The following is a 22,802-nucleotide window of genomic DNA, read 5'->3' as shown; positions in this document are numbered from 1 at the left end:
ATATTCAGAGATTGGATGTTATTTCCAAGGCAACAGCGCCAGTGGAACAGTGTTGCTTAAATTGAACATATTATGCTAATTTTCAGGTTCATAATTGTATTTTGAGGTTGTACCAGAATAGATTTACATGGTTTCATTTTCAAAAAACACCATATTTTTGTTGTTCTGCACCGCACGTGGCTGCAGATCCTCTTTTCACCCTGCGTGTTTAGGTCTCTGTTTTAGCTACAGAGTGAGACATTTTACTTCTACACTATCTTTGTTGGGAGTCGCACATGCGCAGTAGCTAGGTAAGATCACATCAGCTAAATAACGTTCTCCAACTTTGGTCAGTAGCCTACAAGGCAGGATTAGCTGGGAGACTTCTTCTAAACAAGGGTTTTACTTGTAGAATACCTGCAGAACAGGGACATGGAAGTAGTTCTTTTGTAGATTATGGTGAACTAGTGTGTGTTGTGGCAGTGTTTTGCCATTGAGAATGAGCTAGCATGCTAGCGCTAGCATGTGCTACGGTTTGCCTCCTCGTCTTGGCTAGTGACGTAGAAAGCCGTGCAAATTTTGAACAGCTCACAGACTGAAGGCAGAGGACATTCAGGAACCTGTATCTCACTCAAAACAGCACGGATAGGTTTTTTTTCTCCAAGTTTTTACGCGTTTGGAAGCGCCATAGACACAAAATAACACCCCAAATCCCAGAAATAATATGGGCACTTGAAGCCTAGGCTAAAGTCGCCTTGGATTCCTACTTTAATGTAATTTTAGAAAAATGTACCAAAAGGTACATTTTACATTAGTGATAGACAACACAGCGATTATTAAAGGCACATTAAGAGCTAGATGTACATAATAATAACGGAATAACTATGCAGAGTGTCTACAGTTTTATTTTACATAGTATTTATAAACAATAAGCGCGTGCCTTTCTTGTGTCAAAGTGCTTGAAGCGTTGGGAAACGACGAATACGGAACCAACTTCATCTTCGTAAACACAGACAGCTTCACTGACATGCGCAGTGGGTGAAAGGCGTAACCGCGTCTTTGACGTCAGAGGCTGGTTCCCAGTGCTAAACTGAGCTTTACACATGGTGAGAAACTTGCACCAACACGGATGTACGTTGCTCTGCTGACTCAGGGAAGGCAGAACCACTCAAGCAATAAATGCACAGCCTCATTCTGTATAACTTAGTGTGTACAGACTCGTGTTTTAATCACTGCTATATGTTTTCCAGATACGAGGCAGAGAAATCCCAGGTGTAATTAATAGCAACACTGGTGGCTCTTTGATTAGGTGTGCTAGTATTAAGGAAGTGAGCCAGGTGCACAATTGAGCGTGATCTGGCACACCTACATGGAATGCAAACATTATCTGTTTCAAACGTTAAAATGGAAAAATACATTTACATTTCTGCATGGTCAAGGATTCTATTGCACTTTTACACTTCATAAAGTTTGCATAAAGCATGCTTACCTTTTTAAAAAGGTGGAGTTAGTCTAAATTGAGGAAGGGTGTGCAGACTTGTAGATCTCAAAAGGGAAATCAAATAATTAACCTAACCCTGACATAGCACTTAAACAGTTAAATCCAGGCAGACATTGACTATATAGTTACAAGGTAACTGCACATACACATTGCAAAACATTAATTGCATTTTATTTTACCCAATTACACAGTTTTCAACGCACAACAAATAAGTACAGAGGCACGTTCAGTTCACATTGAGTAATAAGCATTGTGACAACACTGGGAAGGCTTCTGGTTATCCGGAGAACTTTTCTAATTTTGTAACATTCACATAATAGATGACTTTAGTGATGGTTGCCACACATTTTCTTTTGGACCTCAAATTGTGGGGAAAATGTATCCTATCATTTGTTTTTTATTCAAACAAAAAAGTCAGTGAGTAATAGATGGAGCAACATGTTCAATATTGGCCATGTGATGTACATTAAAATCTAGTCTAACTGACTAAATTCACAATACACGTTTAGACATTCATGTAAAAAAAATATGTTAAGATATTTAATATATCATTGCATTTAACTGCTAAAATTATTTGCCGTCTTATAGTGCTGACACAGAAATATTGTAATAATAATTCATGTTATTGTTATGGGATTAGTGCATCCATGTTAAAAAAGCTTTCCACTTGGTGAGAGAGAATATTTCCTGTGAACAGCAGCACGTTTCAGGAATTACTCATAAAATGGTCCCTTTTTCCACAGTAAGCAGACTGCATTCACTTGTGTATCAAAAGCAGTAAATATAATCAAAACTATTACATTATTGTACCATTTGATTTCCACTTTGAATACACCTATACATAAATAAAGCTCTGTTCTACAGTATGTTCTCATATTATAGGCATTATTGCACTATGTTCACTCCTAGCAAGCTCATGATTCTCAAGTGGTGCAATGAAGAGAGCTGCAGAGTGACACAAAAGTCTGTGATACATGCTAGGTTAATACAACAATGATATACTGGGATACATAACGGGACTTCACTAGCCATGAGAGTGGTGGTGGTCAGTTGTTGAATTATCCACTTTTACTCCCTCATCTGTACTTCATCCAATTTATCTTTAAATCTCTCTCAGTCAGACCCCAACATTGTTTTACCGGAGCTTCACAGTTTAGCACGTTTTACTTATATTCACAGAACTGCAGCATTGACAGCTTTTTCAAAACTAAAAACATTGTCTTTTTCTTTTTAATGTTTGCAATTTACAGCTATATTAATAGTAACATGTTCCCTACATTACGCCACTGTTTCTGGGTGACAGATCACAGTTTGTGTGAGGAAATGACGGCTGGGGTGAGGGGATTTCAGGGACAGAAGGCTGACACTCTCTGATCACATGGACATATGTTCTGGGAGCACATAGGAGATGTCATCCCAGGGGTGGCGATACAGACCCTGCTTCAGCCTCTTCTGGTCCAGGTAGTGTCCTGAGGAGATACGAAGAGGAAGGATTGATTGTCATACAAGGTAGAAGTGCTTGCAATCTTGCATACTTTACCGTAGCAGTATGTCATCAACACACAGAAATGACTCACCAATAAATCCCATGCTACGTCCCAGGACAAAGATGCCATTCAAAGCTCCAATTTCCACAAACTCATCAGCTTCATCCCTGTGGTGGGCATGATGGACAACAAGGATAAGAGATGAATTTAAAAAGATGCACACAATGTAGACCATATATTACTTATATTGTACCTAAACACAGACATATTGACAATGACTGAAGTGCAGGCAAACAATCTAAAATTTGTTGGCATTAAGTGGTAATTTTTAGTATGGACAAAAACAATGCAATGATTCCTTGTAGTCCCAGCATTTCAGTCCACCTATTTATTATATTAATGCATAAATGACTACACTTACGTATGTTTGGCTCTAAATTACTGCAAGGCATTATGGAGTAGAAGCATGAAAACAAAGATCTGAGTTGTTTATTATATATCATAGTAAAAAGGTCTGTGAAACAAGGTGTAAACTGTACAAAGACATTGTAAAGATGGACGGTATTTATTGGCTCACCGTGTAAAGCCACCACAAGTCCTGAGCAAATCCACAAAGGCCACACCAATGAAGCCGTCCACATTCAGGATTAAATTGGGTTTCTAATACAACAAAATCAACACCCCGGGAAAAGAGGATCATGTCATTTAAAAAAATGGAGCACGTCACTGTTTACTAAAGGCTGTGAATGGCAGGATGAAGTGATAAATCTTACTTTGGATGTGGTGATCTTCTCTACATCTAGAGCGTAGTCCAGCAGCTGGGTGGAGGGGAAGTGCTGCTTCACAAAGTCCTTCAAGATCTGGACTCTCATGTCTGGATTGTTAATCTGGGGAAGCATTCAATCAATCTGGTTTTCCTCTATCTTTAGGATTTGTCATTTATGTTATATTTTAGCAGTGTAGCACAGCCCTGTGTTATTGAAAAACTGATTTAAAAGATCATTCGGCTGCTGTGTCCTCGCTGGATACACACATGCTGGAGACCCGTGGTACTCACCGACTTGACTCTGTGTCCAATGCCCATGATCAGCTTGCCATCCTTCTTCATCTTGTTGACAAACTCCATGGGCAGCATGCTGCTGTCAAAAGCCTTGCTGAACTGCTTTGCTGCAGCATCCAGAGCACCTCCAAAGCGGTCGCCCTAAAAAAAGGAAAAACACATGCTCACGGTGGACTTTTTGCAGGTCAGTAAATCAAGTACATGAATCACAGGCTAAGGCTCTTACAATGGTGAGAAGGCCAGAGGTGAGGCTGGAGATGAGATCTTTGCCAGCTCGAGCACAGACAATTGTGTTGTGGGCACCGGAAACAGCAGGGCCATGATCAGCGGTCACCATCAGGCACATCTCAATGAACTGGCAGGCATACCTCGGCAACCTGCACACAGAAGGGGTAAAAAAAAACAATGGTTATCTGGTACAAGGATGTAGTTTATCACAGCTCCTGGGTTAAGAGGTTTAAAGGCCGACCTCCTCTGGAACCAGAGAAGCCCTAGAGTTCCTCCCAGGCCTATTTCCGACTTGAAGACCTCAGTGATGGGCATGCCTGCGTAGATGAGCTCCTGACCCCTCTCGTCACAGATGCTGGTCATGAAGGAAGCAGGCTTACGGATCAGACCCAGCTCCTGCAGGGCAAGTAAAAAAGGAAGAAAAAAAAAAAAAAAACTTTACTGAAGGGCTGGGCAATTGATATTAAATCAACGTCAACATATGAGGCTAGATATAGTCTTAAATTTTGGATATTGCAATATCCTGATATGCCGTTATGTTGACTCCTCAAAACTCATCTCATTGTTAAAGTATTTTGTGAAAGCACCAATAGTTAACCCTAAAAAAAACTACTACTAAACAATATCGACATTGATGTATTTGGACAAAAATATTGTGATTTTTTTTTTTTTTTCCATATCAATAAACTCAACTTTACTGCATGTACTGTATTTGCTGTGATCCATCTGTCTTATATCACAATATCACTTATTTCAGTTTTGTTTTGCCCTTATCTGATAGCCAGGAGCTTGATTCATACTGTTCACAGGCTTACTCACTCGTGCCCAAGAGTAATCCATCGGGACAGTGGGAGGAGGCATCTCTTCAGCTGGCTGGATAACTCCTCTGGCAACAAGGTCATCATAAACAGAACTGCATGGATGAGACAGAAAACTCAGTGATCATTATAGATAAGATAATATTGTCCCACAGTGGGGAAATTGCGGTTTGCAACAGCAAAGACAACAGCAGAGATAGATAAGTACAAAAGTCAGTACAAGCAGCATTATAAAAGAATAAATCCTTTTTGTCACATGGTATAGTTATCTGAACATGTTGAACTGAAGGAAGGAATATGACAACATGCACTGACTTGATGATCTCTCCCAGCTCATCAAAGCTCTTGGGGACGAAGGCACCAGCCTCTTTCAGAGCCATGTTCTTAGCTACTGCTGTCTCAGAGGCCTGGCTGGCACAAGCTCCTGCATGGCCAAACTGAACCTGAGGAGGGAGGGGACAAAAGGTTCAACATGAGTCAGATATTTTATTAAAAATCTCTCATTGTGCAATGCACCAGACTCTACACCTGCCCTCTCACCTCTGAGGAGAACATGGTAGCACAGGTGCCAATACACCAGCACACCACTGGCTTTGTGATCCTGCCCTGTTTGATAGCCTCGCAGATCTTGTACTCCTCTGTGCCGCCGATCTGCGGAAGGCAGAGACAGATTCAGGATTTAGAAAATCAATAAAGCTGCAGGCACCAGTGTGTGTAGATTTGTTCCTCACCTCTCCCAGTACAACAATCATTTTTACTCCAGGAGTGTCTTGGTAGCGCAGCACATGGTCAGTAAACACAGAGCCTGGGTATCTGCAGAAAAGACCATAATTAAAAGGCCAAGTCAAACCCACATGCTTACATACCGCAGATAAAAGGACATTTACATACCTGTCCCCTCCAATGGCCACACCTTCAAAAACACCGTCAGTGGTGCGCGAGATTATGTTGTTGAGTTCATTGGACATGCCACCTGAGCGAGACACGTAGGCCACACTGCCTGGGCGATAGAGCTTGGAGGCGAGGATGTTATCCAGCATGCCTCCTGTGTTCCCGATCTTGAAACAGCCTGGCTTAATTCCTCCAACCTGGACAAAAACACAGATGCAGAGATTTGCTGGTTTGCTCAGATAAAAGAACAGTCAAATCGCTACAAATTTAATGAGAAGTGAAGCGAGACTAACGGTTGCTGGTCCAATGATTGTAACACCCTTCTCATCAGCAACCTTGATGATCTTCCTGGTATGGGCTTCAGGGATTCCCTCAGCAATGATGGCAATGGTGTGAATCTGAAAGCAAATGAATAGAAAGGCTCAACTTTATTCCTCTGCTGTTAAGTACCTTGCAGATGGTGCAGGATGATGGTGGATTTACCTGTGGGTACTGCATGGTCTCCATGGTGCTATCAAAGGCTGAACGCAAAGAGGCAAAGTTGATGAGTACGTCCACATCTGGGTGCTTCTTCATGGCGTCACTCATGTTCTTATAGACAGGGATGAGGATCTCTTTATGGCCCCAATAGTACTTCTGTTTGTGGTCTCCACTGAAAGGCAGCCATACAGAATATACATTTATCAAAACATTAAAATATTTATTATGAAATGAGAGCTATAACATCAGAACAAAGTAAACAAACTAAAGAAGAAGGACAGAATACACTTACGTGAATGGGTAGACCATGGCAGCAACAGATGGCTCATCTCTGGAGCAGACATAGTCAAAGTCCAGCATACCCTGTACTGCCCGGGTCTGCATGCCCCACACTATAGACTTGGTGTGTTTGCTGAAGAGGTTAGTTGCCTTAACTAGGGGGAGGAAAAACATTGAATGAAGTTAAAAATAATAAAAATAATAAAATGTGTATCACCACTGACATGAGGATTACCAGCGGTCAATGAGGCCTTTTTCGGGCGTCAATGTCAATAAGATAAATACAGTAGACAGAAAAAACTGGTTCAGGATTCTGGCATTATAAACCGAGTTAAGTTACTGATTTATCTTTTTTAACATTGTTACAGTAAATACACTGAACTTCAATTTTAGTGAGTTTGGATTGCAGAGTCCTCCTGTTGTCCAAAGGGGGAGCTATAATACCTAAACTCAACCATGTATGGTCACAAGGCGTCCACCTATCATGCTGCCCTGCGGTGGACCCATGCATGAAAACACATCAAAGCCTTAGCATTCACAGTATAAAGATTTCCCAGGGCAATGTGTGTGTGTGTGTGTGTGTGTGTGTGTGTGTGTGTGTGTGTGTTTTACCAATGGGAGCTCCAGTTTTGACCTTCTTGGCTGGTGAGCCCTCAAGTCTGGCTCTGTTTTCAGAGAAAGAAGCAGTTCTGCTGGATACTGGGGTCTGGAAATGAAAACGAAGATTCATCTCTTTTGTTAAATGATCTGCTTTAACTGTAAAAACTGGCAAAACGGCAATCCTTTATACAGGGTTGTACAGCTTCATAAGAGTCAAATTCAAGCACTTTGACTTTATCATTTCAAATACAAAAGGTTTTGGTCTACATGAGTGATTATGAAGATGAACCACCAGATTAAATTGAAAATTAAGCATTTTTTTCAAGGAGTATATTCAAAGTCAAACCTATTCCTAACTTTAACCTTTAAGCATCTCCAAACGTTCAAGACTTTGTACGAACCCTGTTTGTATAAGCTTGATGAAGGAGCAGGGTAGCCTTAAAACTTCAGGTTTTTTTATAAGAAAATACCTGCGTAGGTTGTCACAGTGAGTCTTAGTGTTCTTGATTTGTCATGCCACCGGCCACACAAGTACAGCTTTGGCTGTAAGTGCTTTATGCTTTTGAGTTGAAACTTTCATTCTATTCTTAAACGAAAGCATTAACAAAATCTGGTAATATAATTTCATAATAAAAAAATGCATACTTTTTATGACTTTTGTAATAGTCTTACTTTATCTGTACTATGCAAGTATAATGTTTTATTTGTCCATGTGATTTTTATATCCACCTCTTCATTTGAAGCAAATAAATGCAAGTATATGCACACGTGTGCAGGCACACTCACTTTTTCTGAAAGCCTACACACTGTACAGCCCTAATGGCTGCCTCGGGGCGGCTGCAGTGCGTTACCGACTGAGGCCACAAGTATTTGAGTGAGTGCAGCACACAATGCTCCGCAATGCTCTTATACAAAAGAGCTATTGGGCTTCTTACAATCTGGTTCACTAAAAGGACAAGACATTAACTGAAACAGAGGTTGTGGCATGCAAGTCTTCTGCTCACTCTGTCACTAAACTGCACAGCACCATTGGTGGAGTTGAGAATGAACATTCACTGCACAGTGAGCCGACACCACATCATGACAGCCTATTTGTCTCCGTGGAGTCAGTATGTGTCATACCGATGTGCTGCCGCTGGAGTTGAGAAGGAAGTTGGCAGTGTGGGCTGCAACAGGAGGCTGGTTGGGGATTGGCCGGTGGCCCAGTGCCATGCCAACAATGGCAGTCATGTGAGTTTCTGTGCCAAAGACATGGATGGGGATCCCAGTTGTCTTGCCTGAGGAGAGTAGGCAGAAGCAAATTAAATGTGATGTATGAAATCAGCAGTTGCTTGCAGATAAAAAGGCATTCAAAATAACATTAATCAGTGTAAAGTACATCATACCGACTTCTCCCATCACTCTGAGACCTTCCTGGTAGTTGGGGCCTCCACGACGGACAAATATGGTGACCTCATGCTCCTTCAGTGGCACCTGATAGTCCCTGATGGCCCGAACAATCCCCTAGCAAAGACAAGGATCTGCTCAGTGAATAACTTGATATTGAGTAAGTAATATTAAGGCCCCTACATAAACCAAAGGCAGGGCGATACTTTACCTTAAATGTTGCAGCAACATTTGTGAAGTTCGCAATGCTTCCCCCGATGATCAAAACCTTTCCTGGAAAACGATATAGAAACATAATTTTTATATATAAAAAAAACACTTTAGAGTAAAAAGAAAGTTTCGACAGAGCTGTTTTCCTACCGTCAGGGTGCTTTTCTCTGGTCATCAGAGACAGAATAGTCTTGGCGTAGTCATAGGTCTGCTGTTCGCTTGGTGCTCCTGAATACTCTCCATAATTGGCAAGCTCGTTAACGCCACCCAGGTCACAGATTGTGTCACTAGGAGAGTTTTATATTAGTCACCCACACAGAGGAAAAAAGCAACAGCAACAACAGCTGTGTGTCTTCTATGCTGGGACAGTTATCCCAATATTTTAAGAAAATCAGCGGCTTAACTTGCACTTAACATTAAATGCACTTTTTCACCTGCTCTGAATTAATAATGCACTGCAAACAGACACAACAACTGCAGTGTGCCCCGAGGGTATAATTAGTCATGGCTGATGTACATGTCACGCTTTGCACCTCCGACAGACGAGAGAGCCAGGGAGACACCAATCATTCCTCCAGACTCTCACTAAAATGTCAACATCTAAGAATCCAATTTAGTAGACAGCTGAACAGGCAGAGTCTGAGCTGCTGCACCATCCGTCTCACTGCTGCATTACTGGCATACACACCTAAAGCTAAAATCACTTATGTTTAGTGTAATCATGTAATGACGATAAAGTCGGGGGACAATTTAAGCAACCAAAAGAAAACATCAAGTTAAATTATTTAAAGATCCATTGCTACTGGCATCTTATTTATTCAGGCTTTGATTTATCTAGTCCTGATCTGGCACTGTGACTGGGTACCTGTACACCACTGAGGCCCCTCCTCCTGCCACCATGGTCCAGATCCTGCCACGAGGGTTGAGCAGGGTCAGTTTGAGGCTGGCACCACTCTTGGCATCAAGGTCGGCAATGTAGGCCTCCTGCAAAAGTTAAAGAAAACAGTCAATGAAGAGGTGAGAGACAGGTTATATGAATGCTACTGAAGCAGGTGTGTGTATGTGTGTGTGTGTGTGTGTGTGTGTGTGTGTGTGTGTGTGTGTGTGGAGTGAGAGAGAGATTGCGGCCTTAAATCAGAGCAGGACTTGCTCAAGCACCTCTCCATTTGGCCACAATTATTCCTGTGCTTGCATTGATTTTTAAAGAGCTATTCGTTTTTCAATATTGAGGAAATGGTTAAGAGTGAGAGTGGATGTGATGTGCATCAGTGGTTGTTTGTGACTGTTAGGGCCACAGCTGGTGGCTGAGTGTAAAAAAAAAAAAAAAAAATCAAAAGGCACCCGCTGTCCCTCATCTCCACTCTAGACTCACAGCAGCCAATTAGACTAGCCCGTCTGGTACACAGACAGTACATCTCAAACCAGCTCCTACGCACATTAGCCAAACATAGAAAACAAATCCTGTATGCATATTATTGAGTTCTGTCGTGCAGGTGATTTAGATCACATTTTTCAATAGTAGACACAGAGGTTTTACAAGACAATCAAAAACAAACTCAGATCTGTTCTAATAAAGCATCTCATACATCTCATTAAAGTATAGTAAATGACATCAACATATTTCCCTCTTTGGAGGTATATAATGCTGACAGATTGGAATCTGGTGGATTGCTAGATCTGTCTTTCCATTCCTCCCTCACCTCTGGATAGGCCTCCCTGCCGAAGGGTGGAGGGAACTCCACGTCACCCCACTTGGCCTTGCAGATATAGTCAGCTGTGGCATCAATCTTGGCTGCCATGTCCAGCACGTAAACTCCATCTTTTGTGACCACTGAGAGAAGAGGGTGAAAAAAAGCATTGTGATCTACACTCCTTCAAGGTTTCCACCTACCCACTGAGTTTCATTATGTTATCCTGAGAGGCCCATACACTGGGCGCAGGTGACCACAACCTTCCTGCTGTCCCTGCAGGAGGTGGAGGGAAAGGGAAGACGGGGAGGAGGTTGTATGAAATCAAAGCAGGGACAGCCGGTCTCAGCAGCCCTGCTACATCAACAAAAACAGCTGCCAGAGGGCACGTACTTGTGCCCAATTACTACATAATAAATACACGCTGCCTCCATCAAACAGGAAGTGCATGAATTATTTAATGGTTTCCTCCCTCAGTGTAAAAAACGGGGCAGAATAAACTTCTGCCTCTTGGTTTTAAGATCATGTTTTATTATGCATTGATGTTTTCATCTCCGATTTCCTTTTGATGTCCCCTTTCCAATTTCATAATCGGATAACATATTTATGAATCTGCGTTGGAATAAAATGTGTGTGCCATCATGACTGTTTGTTCAGACATAAAACAGTGTACTAGGGATTTAAGAAAAGTGAACAAAAAAACAACCTACCTAGTGGGTTGATCTCCAGGTATGTGAAGAACAGATCCTCATACAGGTTGAAGAGCCCAACAACGAAACTGGCCAGGGCCCTGCAGAGAGACAACATTCAACACAGGAAACATCTTTGGATCTGTTGCTGCAGCACCAGAATTGACAGCGGATGTAAAACTAATCATGTTACAATTTAAATGAGTTTTTTTTTTCCTTCACATTAAATTAAAATATTAATTTTAATATAAATAATAATAAAATAATAAGTTGATAAATCAATCGACAGAAGATCAATTTGTAACTATTTTGATAATTCACTATTCATTTGAGTCACTTTTCAAGCAAAAGTAACACTTGTTGGCATTGGCCTCTTAAATGTGAATATATTCTGAGTCTCTTGTGAGGAATTGAATCTCTTTAGGTTTTGGGCTGTTGTTCAGACAAAACAGCACTGGGAAACAGTGATGCATGCATTTTGTCACTATTTGATATTTTGTGGACAAAGCAATTGATTAATTGCAAACATAATATACCAGGCAGACACACAGCTGACAACCCGCAGGTGGAAGCGGTGGAGACGGGCTCGGACATACGGTGCACGCCGGGGGCCACTGTGTCAGTCCCCCAAGGGGTTTCAGGAGAGTGGCTGCGTGTGTCCGACAATGCAAAAAAACATCAACACCGGTACAAGCCTACAGCTGTCCGTGGACACGGAGTGTGGAAAGTCAGAGTGTCAGAGCCTCCCGGACAGGTGAACTGAAACTCAAGTTTCCTGTGCTTTCTTTTGGAAGGCTGAGTTAAACGCTAGCAATCAATAAGGTAGTTGGCTGGTGTGTGCGCCAGTGTTAATGCGCTTGCGTGTCGGCCCGCGCACACATTTGGCGAGTGTTAATTTTGGACCCTGCACAGGACTGTGAAACAGTAGCCGTTTAATTGACTTTGTAAAAGAGAACTTGATTGAAGAAGTATTTTTAACATGCTCGAATCATCTCTACAATGGAATTTAGTTCTGTTTGTTTTTCAACAATATTTTATTACAAAGAAAACAGAAGTGTTATAGCTTTGGTTATTTATTTATTTTACTTAGTTATGTTGTTAATAATTTGCATAGTTAGTATTGTTCTTTGGTGTTCAGTTTATGCAGGTATTTCAACATGTCATTTAATAAAAATATCTTCAAAATATATAAACATTCGTGATATCAACCAAATTATGGGTTTGGTGTATTGTTACAGCCCTACTAAATACAATTATGAACCTGAAAATGAGTATTGCATGGCCATCATACATTATTATAGATTAGTAATTACATTATATTTATATCATCTAATTTCCACATAATTCAAACCATGACAACTACAGGCAATATTGTTGACAAATTGTTAAGGTTGAACTGGACAGGAAACTGAGACCGTCCACCTGTAAATTAGCTGTGTTAGAGAAGAAACAATCTAATTTACCTCTTCCTTAACATGTCAAAACGGAGCAGTGAGGAGAGGGGGTTGATGGGGGAGGTGGGGGGAGGCTGTATTTTGCTCTCCTGCCTGTCAAGTGTGCCGGCAGCTCTGATCCTTTGTACCCATGTCAGCTTGTTGTCAGGACTCCGGCAGGCCTGTGGGCGAAAACTATGACCAAATCCCTGCGTGACTCAGCTTCCTACGTCTGCTTTTGATTGGAGGGCAGGAAAACTGACCAAGCGCCACTTTTGTTTTTAATCCAAAGTGCGAGGAGAAACGTGTATGGGGTGAGCTGGGGTTGGCAGAGTGATATCTGGGGCAGCTTCTTCAATGTCAGCCAAGACAGTGAGTCTGGCCAGAATCTGCCATCTCCAGAAGACTGCCGGAGAGATGTATCGCACCCATCAAAATAAACGGACGTGCTCTGAATGTGGCTGTAGTTTTAAAGGGTGGGGGTGGAGGCTGTACGAAGCAAGGCGAAGCAGAGGAGAGTTTGTCATTCGCCTAATGGAAATCCTCCGCTCATCTCCACCTGCTCCCCCCACATTTACTGCCAATATCAAAGTGCTTTCTCTCATTTCATTTGTGTGGCCATCTTATTTTCTGGGCATTATTTTTGGATCTTCTTCTTTTTTAGTATCAGTAGGCTAGCTACCCAAATACATTGGTAGTGAAGCGTATCTAAAAATCTTGAAGGGTGCTAATTGTTTTGAGAGCACAGAGTTACTGCTTCAAAATAAAATACCTTTTATTTGTCATTTGATAATCAGTTTGGAATGGAAATCATGCATTCCCAGCGGAACGGCTCCGCAGCCCCTTTGCATCCTGGGAAGTGACGTGGACTGGTGTAGGAAGTACGATACCGGGGTGTCAACATCGACAGCAGCTGAACTGAAGGTCACAGCACTGCTGTTTACAAGAAGGATGAGCAGACTCATTTCCTGAGAAGCTGAGATCCTTCAACGTGTGCAGCAGGATGTTGGAATCTTCTACCAGTCGTTGTGCCGCGCTCTGTTCTCCTCCGTCATCTGCTGGGCAGCAGCATCGAGCCACGATAAAAACAGACTGAACAAACTGATCAGGAAGGCTGGCTCCGTGATCGCTGCAAACTGGACACATTTGAAGCTTGGTGGAGAGGAGGAGGTCGCTGAACAAACTGTTATCTATCATGGATAACCCTGATCATCCTCTCCACCCCACACTGGTCCAACAGAGAGCAGCTTCTCTAAGAGGCTCCGACAGCTTCGATGCCGCACGGACCCTACAGGAAATCATTCATTCCACAAACAATAACACTTTTTAACACGTCATCACTGGGTGGTAATGAGACTTTGGACACCCACTACTGCACTAATGCAACCTGGACATTTGGTTTATTTAAATTTACATTTTAGCATATTATTTAAGCAGTTGCACATTTTGTTCCCCCATCCTGTACATATTCAATATTTGTTCTTTTTATTATTCGTATTATTTTCATGTATATTGTATGTATGTATATTTTTCCAAGTATTTCATTTACACTTATATTTGTGCTTTGTGACTGATTTTTGCTGCTGTTACACAGGAATTTCCCATTTTTCTTTTGTGGGATCAAATAACATCTATCTATCCTATCTATCTATCTATCTATCTAAACGGCTTGCACGTATGAACTTCAACAATTACCAGCTAATTCGGGGTATATGAATATACACTGAGATGCTATAATATGACTTCTGCATGGGTAGCAACATTCTACCAAAAGCTAAATATGCACCAGGTGCAATCAATCATTTGAAAAAGAAAATAATTCTATTAATTATTAAGCTTATGAAATGTAATTTTAATTGGAAACATTATCACAGAGCTCTTACTGAAACCGATCTCCACCTTAGCAATGTTGAGGCAACACAAACACAAGCTATAGCACCGAAAATTACCAGTGTTGAATAAATAAATCGCTAACACAGACCCACTATAAACTTTCTTCGATCCAATTGCATTCAATTCTACATGTATTATATTGTCAATACTGTGTCCACTCACAGTATTTTTTACTCTTTAACACAATGTTTAAGTTTTGCATGCACTACGAACACTTTTTTTTTTCTCCTCCATCTAACTTACCCTTTCTTGTCTTTGGGGACGTGAGTCAACAGCTCTTTCTTCACAGAGTCTTCACTGATCTTTTCATCCACCCCAATTAGCAGCTTTTTGGCCTTGGCATCCACATCTCCCACATCCACCCCTCCCTCGTGGTGAAACAGCACATAGTCGCCCTCGCGGGTGGCGTAAATGCACACGTAGAACTCCTCTTCCTGACCAATGGGCCGTTAAAATGACACGGACGTCAGTTAAAATGTTTCTTTACAGTACATTTTGCATTATCACTGCTTCTAGAGTCTCCTTGTAGTAGTGGTGCCGTATAAATAAGGCATGATGAGACGATAGATATGTAACAAATGCTTTACCTGTTTATGGGGGACAAATGGCTCGATGAGGAAGTTCTTGAGAACTCCCTTGGCTTTTCCCACCTGAGGGTAAACAAAATAATTGCCTTAAGAAGTGAAATGCTAAGTAGACAATGTATTAGCATTAACTCCCATGGGTTAAAAAAAAAAAAGAGATTACAGGATCCCACAGGTCTATAGATTGTGGGCGTTTCCATATTATTGCATCAGTCCCAACACATATTTTCAGACATTCTTTCATGGACTGGTGGGAGGAGGGGACAAAAGGTATATTAAATCCAAATGATTAAATATGTAAGTCAATTACCGTTTCAAAAGAAAATGAGACAGGTTGAGAAGTAGAAGAACGAAAAGGTCATGTATTACTCTCTGCCAAGCCTCGCTAACACAGCCATAGCTCATTTGGTGAGGCTGCCATCCTTCCTCTGTTAAAGGCCATAAGGCATAAAGTAACCAGGGACCAGCTGAGAGCAGCCAGCCAGAGAGAACAGAACACAATAATAAAAAGGGCAGAGAGGGAGTTGCCATTTTGAAGTGTGGAAATAAAAAGGATAATGGTGACAGGTGAACAGAAAAAGAAAGCCTATCTGATTGAAAAAACCCACAAGGGGCTCTAGCCAATTCAGATAGATGAACTGACACCTCCATTCCTGCCACAAAGAGGAAAAAGAAAGCCATTCAAAGATAGCCAATTGTGACTGCAATTTGTGTATGAATGATTCAACCGAACCACTTATGGTAACATAATTATACAAAATATGAACTACTCATTTAATAAAGTGAAGCATTGTAGGCAACTGCGGCATAGAATAGCATTGAGCAACTTGTGAATAACACATGGACGAAAGGAGGGGAAAAGGAAATGTAAAGCGTAAGTGGCTGACGTTTTTCACAGCTGCCTGACTTGTTTTTCTAAACAGAACTACTCTGATGATTTCTCTAAGATAAGCTCAGAGGCCAGCTGAACAAAATAAGAAGTAGACTAGCAGTAATCAGCAGTCAGATAAGACACTTCTATGCAAGTGCAAACATGCTAGAATGCAGCTTTCTCACCTCACACATTTCAAGGCACCAGAGATATAACAAAAAATAGTGTGTTTTGTGTTTGTCCACAAAATACTGTGCCTCTGATGGTAATTTATCTGCGTAATTACTTTAACTCTATTCTCGACAACGTACAAGCTGAAACACTGCCCGCAGTAACATTATGTATTCCTATGTACTGCCACCACCAGCAGCAGCAGCTGTGAAGAGATATATCTACACATTCTCAGTGCTACAACAAACACTGACACTCAATGCTTTATGAACCAGCCTAGTCTCTCCGTAAATGGCTTCTTGGTTTATGAGGCAAAGCAACATCTCAGTGGCACAGTGATGCATCTCTGTACCGTGCTTATGCTGAGTGGATACATGGACTGAGTGTATATCCACTAGCGCTTCAGCTGACTGGACTGATTTAGTACCAGAGGACTGATTCTAAACCCCTCAGCAACTGGGCAGCTGTTCAGGGAAATACACATCAGGCAAACCAAACCAAATATTATCAGTGCAGAACAGGTAAGTGGGGGTGAAGGAAAGGGCAATAGAGGGAAGGTAGGAATAAAGCTCTGGGATAATATTGATCGAAGGGGTGTAAAGGGGATGGGGGAAGGCAATCAGCTGATAAACAGCAGAGAGGGTGGATGACGTACTGTCGTCTCTTTCATGAAGCGGGACTTCAGCCACTCTCGGACGCCCTTCAGGTCCAGGTTGACGCCGACCAGGCCCAGCTTCCCTCGCCTCTTGATCAGCTGGTCCGGCTTCACCACCAGCCTCTGGAGGAGGAAGATACATAATGGTACATTTTAGCAAGACCATAAGGTACCTACCTTTAGTCTTAATATGCTTTTTGGCTTTATCCCTTTCCTTTATTATTGTTATAAATCTTTTTAGTGCAAGTTATAGGTTTACAAAGTGAAAAAAACAAAGTCCACCCCAAAGGGACTTACCATCTCCAACAGAAAACACTGCTCACAAACAGCTCTATTGTAGTCCAGCCTTCACTTCCGTGACAACATGCATCACTTTGTAACACACATTATAATGCCCATCTAGCTACTAGCATTGGACGTCCTCATATATCTGGTTCTGACTGGCTAGTAGTCCTAACCTAGCTACTTCGCATGTGCGACCCCCAACAAAGATAGGACAGAAGTGAGATGCCTCACTGTGTAGCTAAAACAGAGAGCTCAACACACAGGGTGAAAAGAGGAGCTGCAGGAATGTACAGTATAACAAATATATGGTGTTTTTTGAAAATTAAACCACATAAAATTATTCTGATATAACCTCAATTGTATAAAAATACAATTAGGAAAGTGGAAATGAGCATAATATGAGCTCTTTAACAGATATTTTCATTTTTGAGATTGCAGATCTGTGTTCTGAATATATTTCAAGGGAGTAAATCTGGAAAAATCCTAAAGGTGTTTATAGAGATGATTTCTAAAGCTGCTCTGTTGCATTCACATCATGACAGAATATTTATTTGTTGAAAGTAACATGGTAATTAAATTAAACCAATATTAAAATGTAAAAATCTATTAATGACATTTCACATAGGCCATTCACGGCTTTCTTTCGATTCAACTAGAGTTGAAACGATCCAGATTACAAAATAAATCTTTAACAATTTTGATTGAAGATGAATTGTTCAAGTCGAAAATACCCACAATTCATCAGGTGCAATCATCATATTTGTTTGCTAGTTTTCCATTATAGTCAACCTATTGTTTTGGACTCTTGTCCCGACAAAACAAGCAATTTGATCTTGTCAACTTTGGCTTTAGGAAATTGCGTGAGGAAAAATTGTCATGACAAAATTTTTTTTAATTTGTTTGTTTTGTTTTCCGACATGTGACAGCAGATATTTACTGATATTGTTAGTTATCATTCAGAGATATCTGGGTTCATCAGCAAATCTCTCCCATCTGATGCAAATACAAAATTACATCCAACCCCCACTGACTGAGCCTGTTTCCTCTTTTGCAAGGCAGATAAAGAGAATGCTTTATGACAGTGGATCCATTAGTATCTAGGTGCTCGCCAGGGAGCAAAGAAAGAGAGGGCAGAGGGTGGAAGTTAATGCAATTTCCTAATCAATTCTACCACAGCACATATCTTGTATCTGCCCACCTCGTACCTCCCAGATAAAAACATTCATCCAGGAGGGAGACACAGGGGAGAATGTCATCTTCTGCTTCAAGATGAGTCACAGAGTTATTCAATTAACTTCTATTACAGCCCGTCTATCTTCTAGTGCTTCGCTATGAATAACAGTGAGATCTGATCTGAAAGCAGGGCACTGCGACTGTCCTGCACCTGGAGAACTATTTGTGCAAGAAATTGGTCCCTAGCTTAACAATTTATTCTTTTAAATCTAATTTTGTCATTTATGACTGGGTACACTGTAAAGGGGTTGCTTCAATCTCATTGCACAGGAACTGCACTTGTGTATAATGACAATAAAAGGCATTCTATTCTTCTATTCTACCTCTGTGAGCAGCCACGGGTGATCTTGCGCCAGTCGGTCAAAGTCGGTCTCGGCAGTAACGTTGGCATAGCGGAATCTGTTCTGAACAGCTGCCGATGTGCAGATGTGCTTGTAGAGGAACTCCTTTCCCGTCTGCTCGGAGATGGCTTTGGCTGACATGACTGCTTAGGTTAGACTGGCCTAAAAGGAGGGGTAGACAGACAGAGAGAGATGGATTGGGGATACACAGATGAGCAGTAAGATGGATAAATACAGAAAAGCAGGCATAGACAATGGGTAGAGATATGGAATGAGCACACGAGTTGAGGTTTTTACTGCTTTCTGAATTCCTGCGAGATGTTAATGAATAAGGAAAACATAAACACCATGTTTGGCATCCTCTGCTGTGAGAACGGTCAAGAAATGGTCTGGTGGCCAGGTGAACGACAGCACTGTAGTTTGTATTATACACAAAATGTCTGGCATAATGCAGTTGAACTTCACAGAATTAAGAAAGACTGCTATAAAATTAGATTACATACAATCTGCACATTCAGACCTTCTGTCCTCTTGCAGTCAGATTTTTTTAGTTTGTTGAACCCAGCAAGACACAGAAAAGTGAAGCTAAATCCAACATGATAAGCGTGTGCAGAGTGTAGTAACTGGACTCTCACCACCAGTCTACAACTGCAAATAATCTACAGAAGTTACTGGTTGATGGTCTGATGGGAACAATTAGATAGACAAGCATAGACAAGCCATCGTTTTTGAAGTGCATGAATTCGTGAACACGTGAATGTAAGAATATGCCGGAAGTAAGGCAAGAAATTCGATAAAAATACCATGTAATATCATCCATACATTTTATTGCAAAAGGGAGGATTCGTGACCTTTACACTTTGGCCACAAGCGTCACTCATTAGGTCATCTCCAACAGGACCAACACGCACAGCTCACAACAGAACATCAGAGATGGACTTTAAAAACAGTGAAATTCAATCATTTCTCCCAACGACGACGCACCAATACAGCTGCTATTAGTTTAAGAACAAAGCCATGTAAAAGGTTAATTCCACCTACAAGAACTTTCATATAAATTATCACATAAAAGCAAATGTGAATAAATCTTTATACTATCTATACAAAGAACAGAGGCTCCTTTATCTTCCTAGAGGAGACACATAAGATGCAACATGGAATAACTTTTTTGGTGATTGACCAAGATCAAGAAAAACTGGATGTTGTAACTTAGAACTAAATCACTTGCAAATATATGGTGCAGCCGGTAAGAATGCTACTTCACTGAACCTATCCCTGATGTTTGTCTTCTCTTTTTACATTTTCAAATTAAACTCCATCCTAAAATCTGGCTACTCATTGTTGCCTTGTCTGATCCGTATGTATATACTGTACATCCTTCAGAAATGCAGCTTCTGACCTGGTCCAAAGTGTTTAGGTTTGAATGTACTGGCAAATTTAAACTTACTGCAGTGCCATTATAACATTTGTATCTGATACTAAATACCATCTCTCCTAAATCAAAGCAAACTCTACGTTTTCTACGTGGTTCATGAAGCTGAAAGCCCTGATGTTGGCTCAAATAGGACACCCTCCTCAACACTGCTGCCCTGGCAGCAATTTCTTAAATGGATTAATGGGACTGTCATGGACCTTTTACACTGATCATCGTCCCTGAGTCACCACAGCGCCGGTTCCAACATTATCCAAAGCTCAGGGTCCATTTATCATCCGCATTCTCTGTACAGCTGACCTGTCAGAGGTATTACCACTGATTCACATCAGCAATAACAGATAACTGATGATGACGCACCATTATATCTCAAAAAATATGGGGTGATGGATGGCCAGGGAGGTAAAAAAAATGACGAAAGTTACAACACAAACCCCGTCAGTACTTTACAAAGGGTTAGGGTTAGAGAGAAAGGTTTCAGCCAACGACTCATTCATTTACAAACCGGTTAGACAGCAATGCACTTGTTTGCTAATCCACACCACCATTCCAAGAAATCTTTCTTATTATAGTATATTACATTATATTACATTATTCTATTAACCTTGATCATCAGGATTTAGCAGGAGCGCAGGTGTAACGTTAACATGAGTTCACTATCGTTAAGCAGTTCGACTTTTTTGTGAGAGACAGAAAAGAGACAGGGAGAGTTAGGGGACACAGTAAAATATTTGCTAATTTTAAAAACAATGAGTGGTTTACCTTTTTCTTCTTCTTTAGGCCGTTCTAGTAGTCTTTTGCGGTTGTATATGTGAATTTTCTCGGCAATGTTGCTTCTCTCTTGCAGACTGTGGATACCAGAGGTACCGGAGAGCTTCCTGGGAGTTTTGTCTTCGTAGCCCAACTGCCGATAGGCTTGCCTGATGTTTCCTTGCTTCCGATTGGTTCATTCCACACCATGCTCTATTGTTGCCTTCAGGAACACTGGGAAATATGGAAATTAGGAAGCACACGCACGAATAGAGGTCCAAATGGCAAATAAGACGACGGGAAAGAAAGATTATGCATTGGTGGAAATATATATATATATATATATATATATATATATATATATATATATATATATATATATATATATATATATATATATCCGCCAATGTCACAATTATGTTAGCACATACTTCATGTTTGATTACACACACGGTCGGATGTTGATTGGCTGATATTGTTCTTTATCTGCATAGCAGCCAATGAGGGAATCACTTCATATTGCACACAATATGACTGAGCACTCAGTGCCAGTTGAGTACGGACCAACCTGCACTTTGATGTGACTGTAGAGCACCACTTCATGGTCTTGTACATGTCCTTAACCTAAAAGTGACCTAAATCAATACCAGTTGTTTTTCGTTTATGTGGAGAGTAAATACACTTGTCTCTTTTTCAGCCCGATTTGGAACACGATCAGTTCATTCTGTAATTCCTAGACAGGGGTAGGCCTACTTGTGCCTCAGGCGATACTTCTGCTGTTGTCAGGGGGTATTTAGAAAGAATGTGGAGCAACTCAAATAATTTAAAAGAAAAATAGAGATTATGATTTGAATTTAAAAAAAATAATAATTTTTTTTTGCTGTAACACCTAACAAGTAGTTAAAAAGAATGAATACATCATATAAATAAACAGCTAGAATATTGCATAAGTAGCTGAAAGGGCTAGATAAAAGTACAGACTAAACACTTTAAACAGCAAGCTAAAAGTAATGGATATGGTTGAAACATCCATCCAGCTTTAATCCAAGTAGTAGTAGTACTGTGGTCTGATTTCTGGCCAAACCAACCTAAATATTGACAGTTCAATTGTGTGAAAAAGTAACAATATCCATTTTTGTATTATAAATAAGTGTTTTACATTTGGAACACATTGGGGATCAATGAAGGGGTTCATCTGACAGGGGTGCAGGTGTAGCCCACATTTAAAAAGGACTATTAATCCCTTACACATGAGTACTTTTACTTTTTAAAGTATTTATTTGATGCTAATACTTTTTTCAAATTCTGAAATTGGCTTCCATGTCCTTCTCTCATTAGTTTTTTTATGAACTTTAGTATACAATGTCTAACACTTTGTGTCTTTTCAGACAGCAGGAGCAGTATTTGTTGTAGATTGTGTTGGAACTGTGGCCGTCTCTCTGATAAGACGCAAATGTAACGTAGCAAGATTTATTACCATTCTGTAAAGCACACATGCAGTGTGATAGAATTTGTGGATGCTAACTTGATTAAATAAGGGGTGTGTGATGGGTCAGAAATTGAGTGTAGAGATTACAGCTCAGCACTTGCTCCATCAGCAGTTTTTTGGCAACTATACATTTTGAATTTTTACTGTCAGATCAAGCAAGGGCAAACTGTGGGATGATCAGAAAAATTGAGCAATCAAGTCTGTGGGGTTTTCAATGTTTCAAAATGCAGTATTTGAATAGTCCTGAGGTAGTTATCCCTGTTGAAGCCAATTCTGACACAATGAACACGAGGCTAGATCAAATGAATTAAAAAGAATCTTAACACAAATGTCTTCAGAGACGCAACACAAAGGATGAGTACCCTCTGC

The 22,802-nt window shown here is 40.8% G+C and overlaps 1 protein-coding gene across 2 annotated transcripts; it reads right to left on the bottom strand.

Moving 5' to 3' along the window:
- Positions 1 to 213: 213 nt before the first annotated feature.
- aclya (ATP citrate lyase a) lies at positions 214 to 21,128 on the bottom strand. Of its 2 annotated transcripts, XM_032537766.1 has the most exons (29): positions 20,957 to 21,128; positions 18,745 to 18,924; positions 16,904 to 17,026; positions 15,210 to 15,272; positions 14,866 to 15,056; positions 11,318 to 11,397; positions 10,620 to 10,750; positions 9,785 to 9,903; positions 9,070 to 9,206; positions 8,921 to 8,982; positions 8,709 to 8,826; positions 8,446 to 8,600; positions 7,336 to 7,429; positions 6,737 to 6,878; positions 6,448 to 6,616; positions 6,258 to 6,362; positions 5,965 to 6,161; positions 5,805 to 5,886; positions 5,614 to 5,724; positions 5,389 to 5,516; positions 5,075 to 5,168; positions 4,497 to 4,651; positions 4,254 to 4,404; positions 4,025 to 4,168; positions 3,741 to 3,854; positions 3,545 to 3,627; positions 3,058 to 3,134; positions 2,846 to 2,949; positions 214 to 225 (listed from the first exon to the last, which is right to left on the bottom strand). In XM_032537766.1, exons 2-28 carry the CDS (start codon positions 18,901 to 18,903, stop codon positions 2,855 to 2,857), a joined length of 3,279 nt encoding a protein of 1,092 aa, XP_032393657.1. In that variant the 5' UTR covers positions 18,904 to 18,924; positions 20,957 to 21,128; the 3' UTR covers positions 214 to 225; positions 2,846 to 2,854. The 2 variants fall into 2 exon arrangements, with proteins under 2 accessions (XP_032393657.1, XP_032393656.1); XM_032537765.1 differs by lacking the exon at positions 214 to 225 and having other exon boundaries at positions 1,636 to 2,949.
- Positions 21,129 to 22,802: the final 1,674 nt, after the last annotated feature.

The sequence above is a fragment of the Etheostoma spectabile genome, chromosome 15, assembly GCF_008692095.1.
Source record: "Etheostoma spectabile isolate EspeVRDwgs_2016 chromosome 15, UIUC_Espe_1.0, whole genome shotgun sequence".
In the NCBI taxonomy this organism is placed as follows: Eukaryota; Metazoa; Chordata; class Actinopteri; order Perciformes; family Percidae; genus Etheostoma; species Etheostoma spectabile.
The sequence above is the reverse complement of the archived record's forward strand: the minus strand, read 5'-3'. Positions and strand labels throughout refer to the sequence as shown.

What these genes read in the sequence shown, in the direction of transcription:
- aclya (XM_032537766.1), bottom strand. Translation starts at nt 18,903, where the DNA reads ATGTCAGCCAAAGCCATCTCCGAGCAGACGGGAAAGGAGTTCCTCTAC. An exon ending in CAGAGTGATGGGAGAAGTCG is followed by an intron (nt 8,601 to 8,708) that starts GTATGATGTACT and finishes TACTCTCCTCAG; the next exon opens with GCAAGACAACTGGGATCCCC. An exon ending in ACTTGTGGTGGCTTTACACG is followed by an intron (nt 3,135 to 3,544) that starts GTGAGCCAATAA and finishes TGCCCACCACAG; the next exon opens with GGATGAAGCTGATGAGTTTG.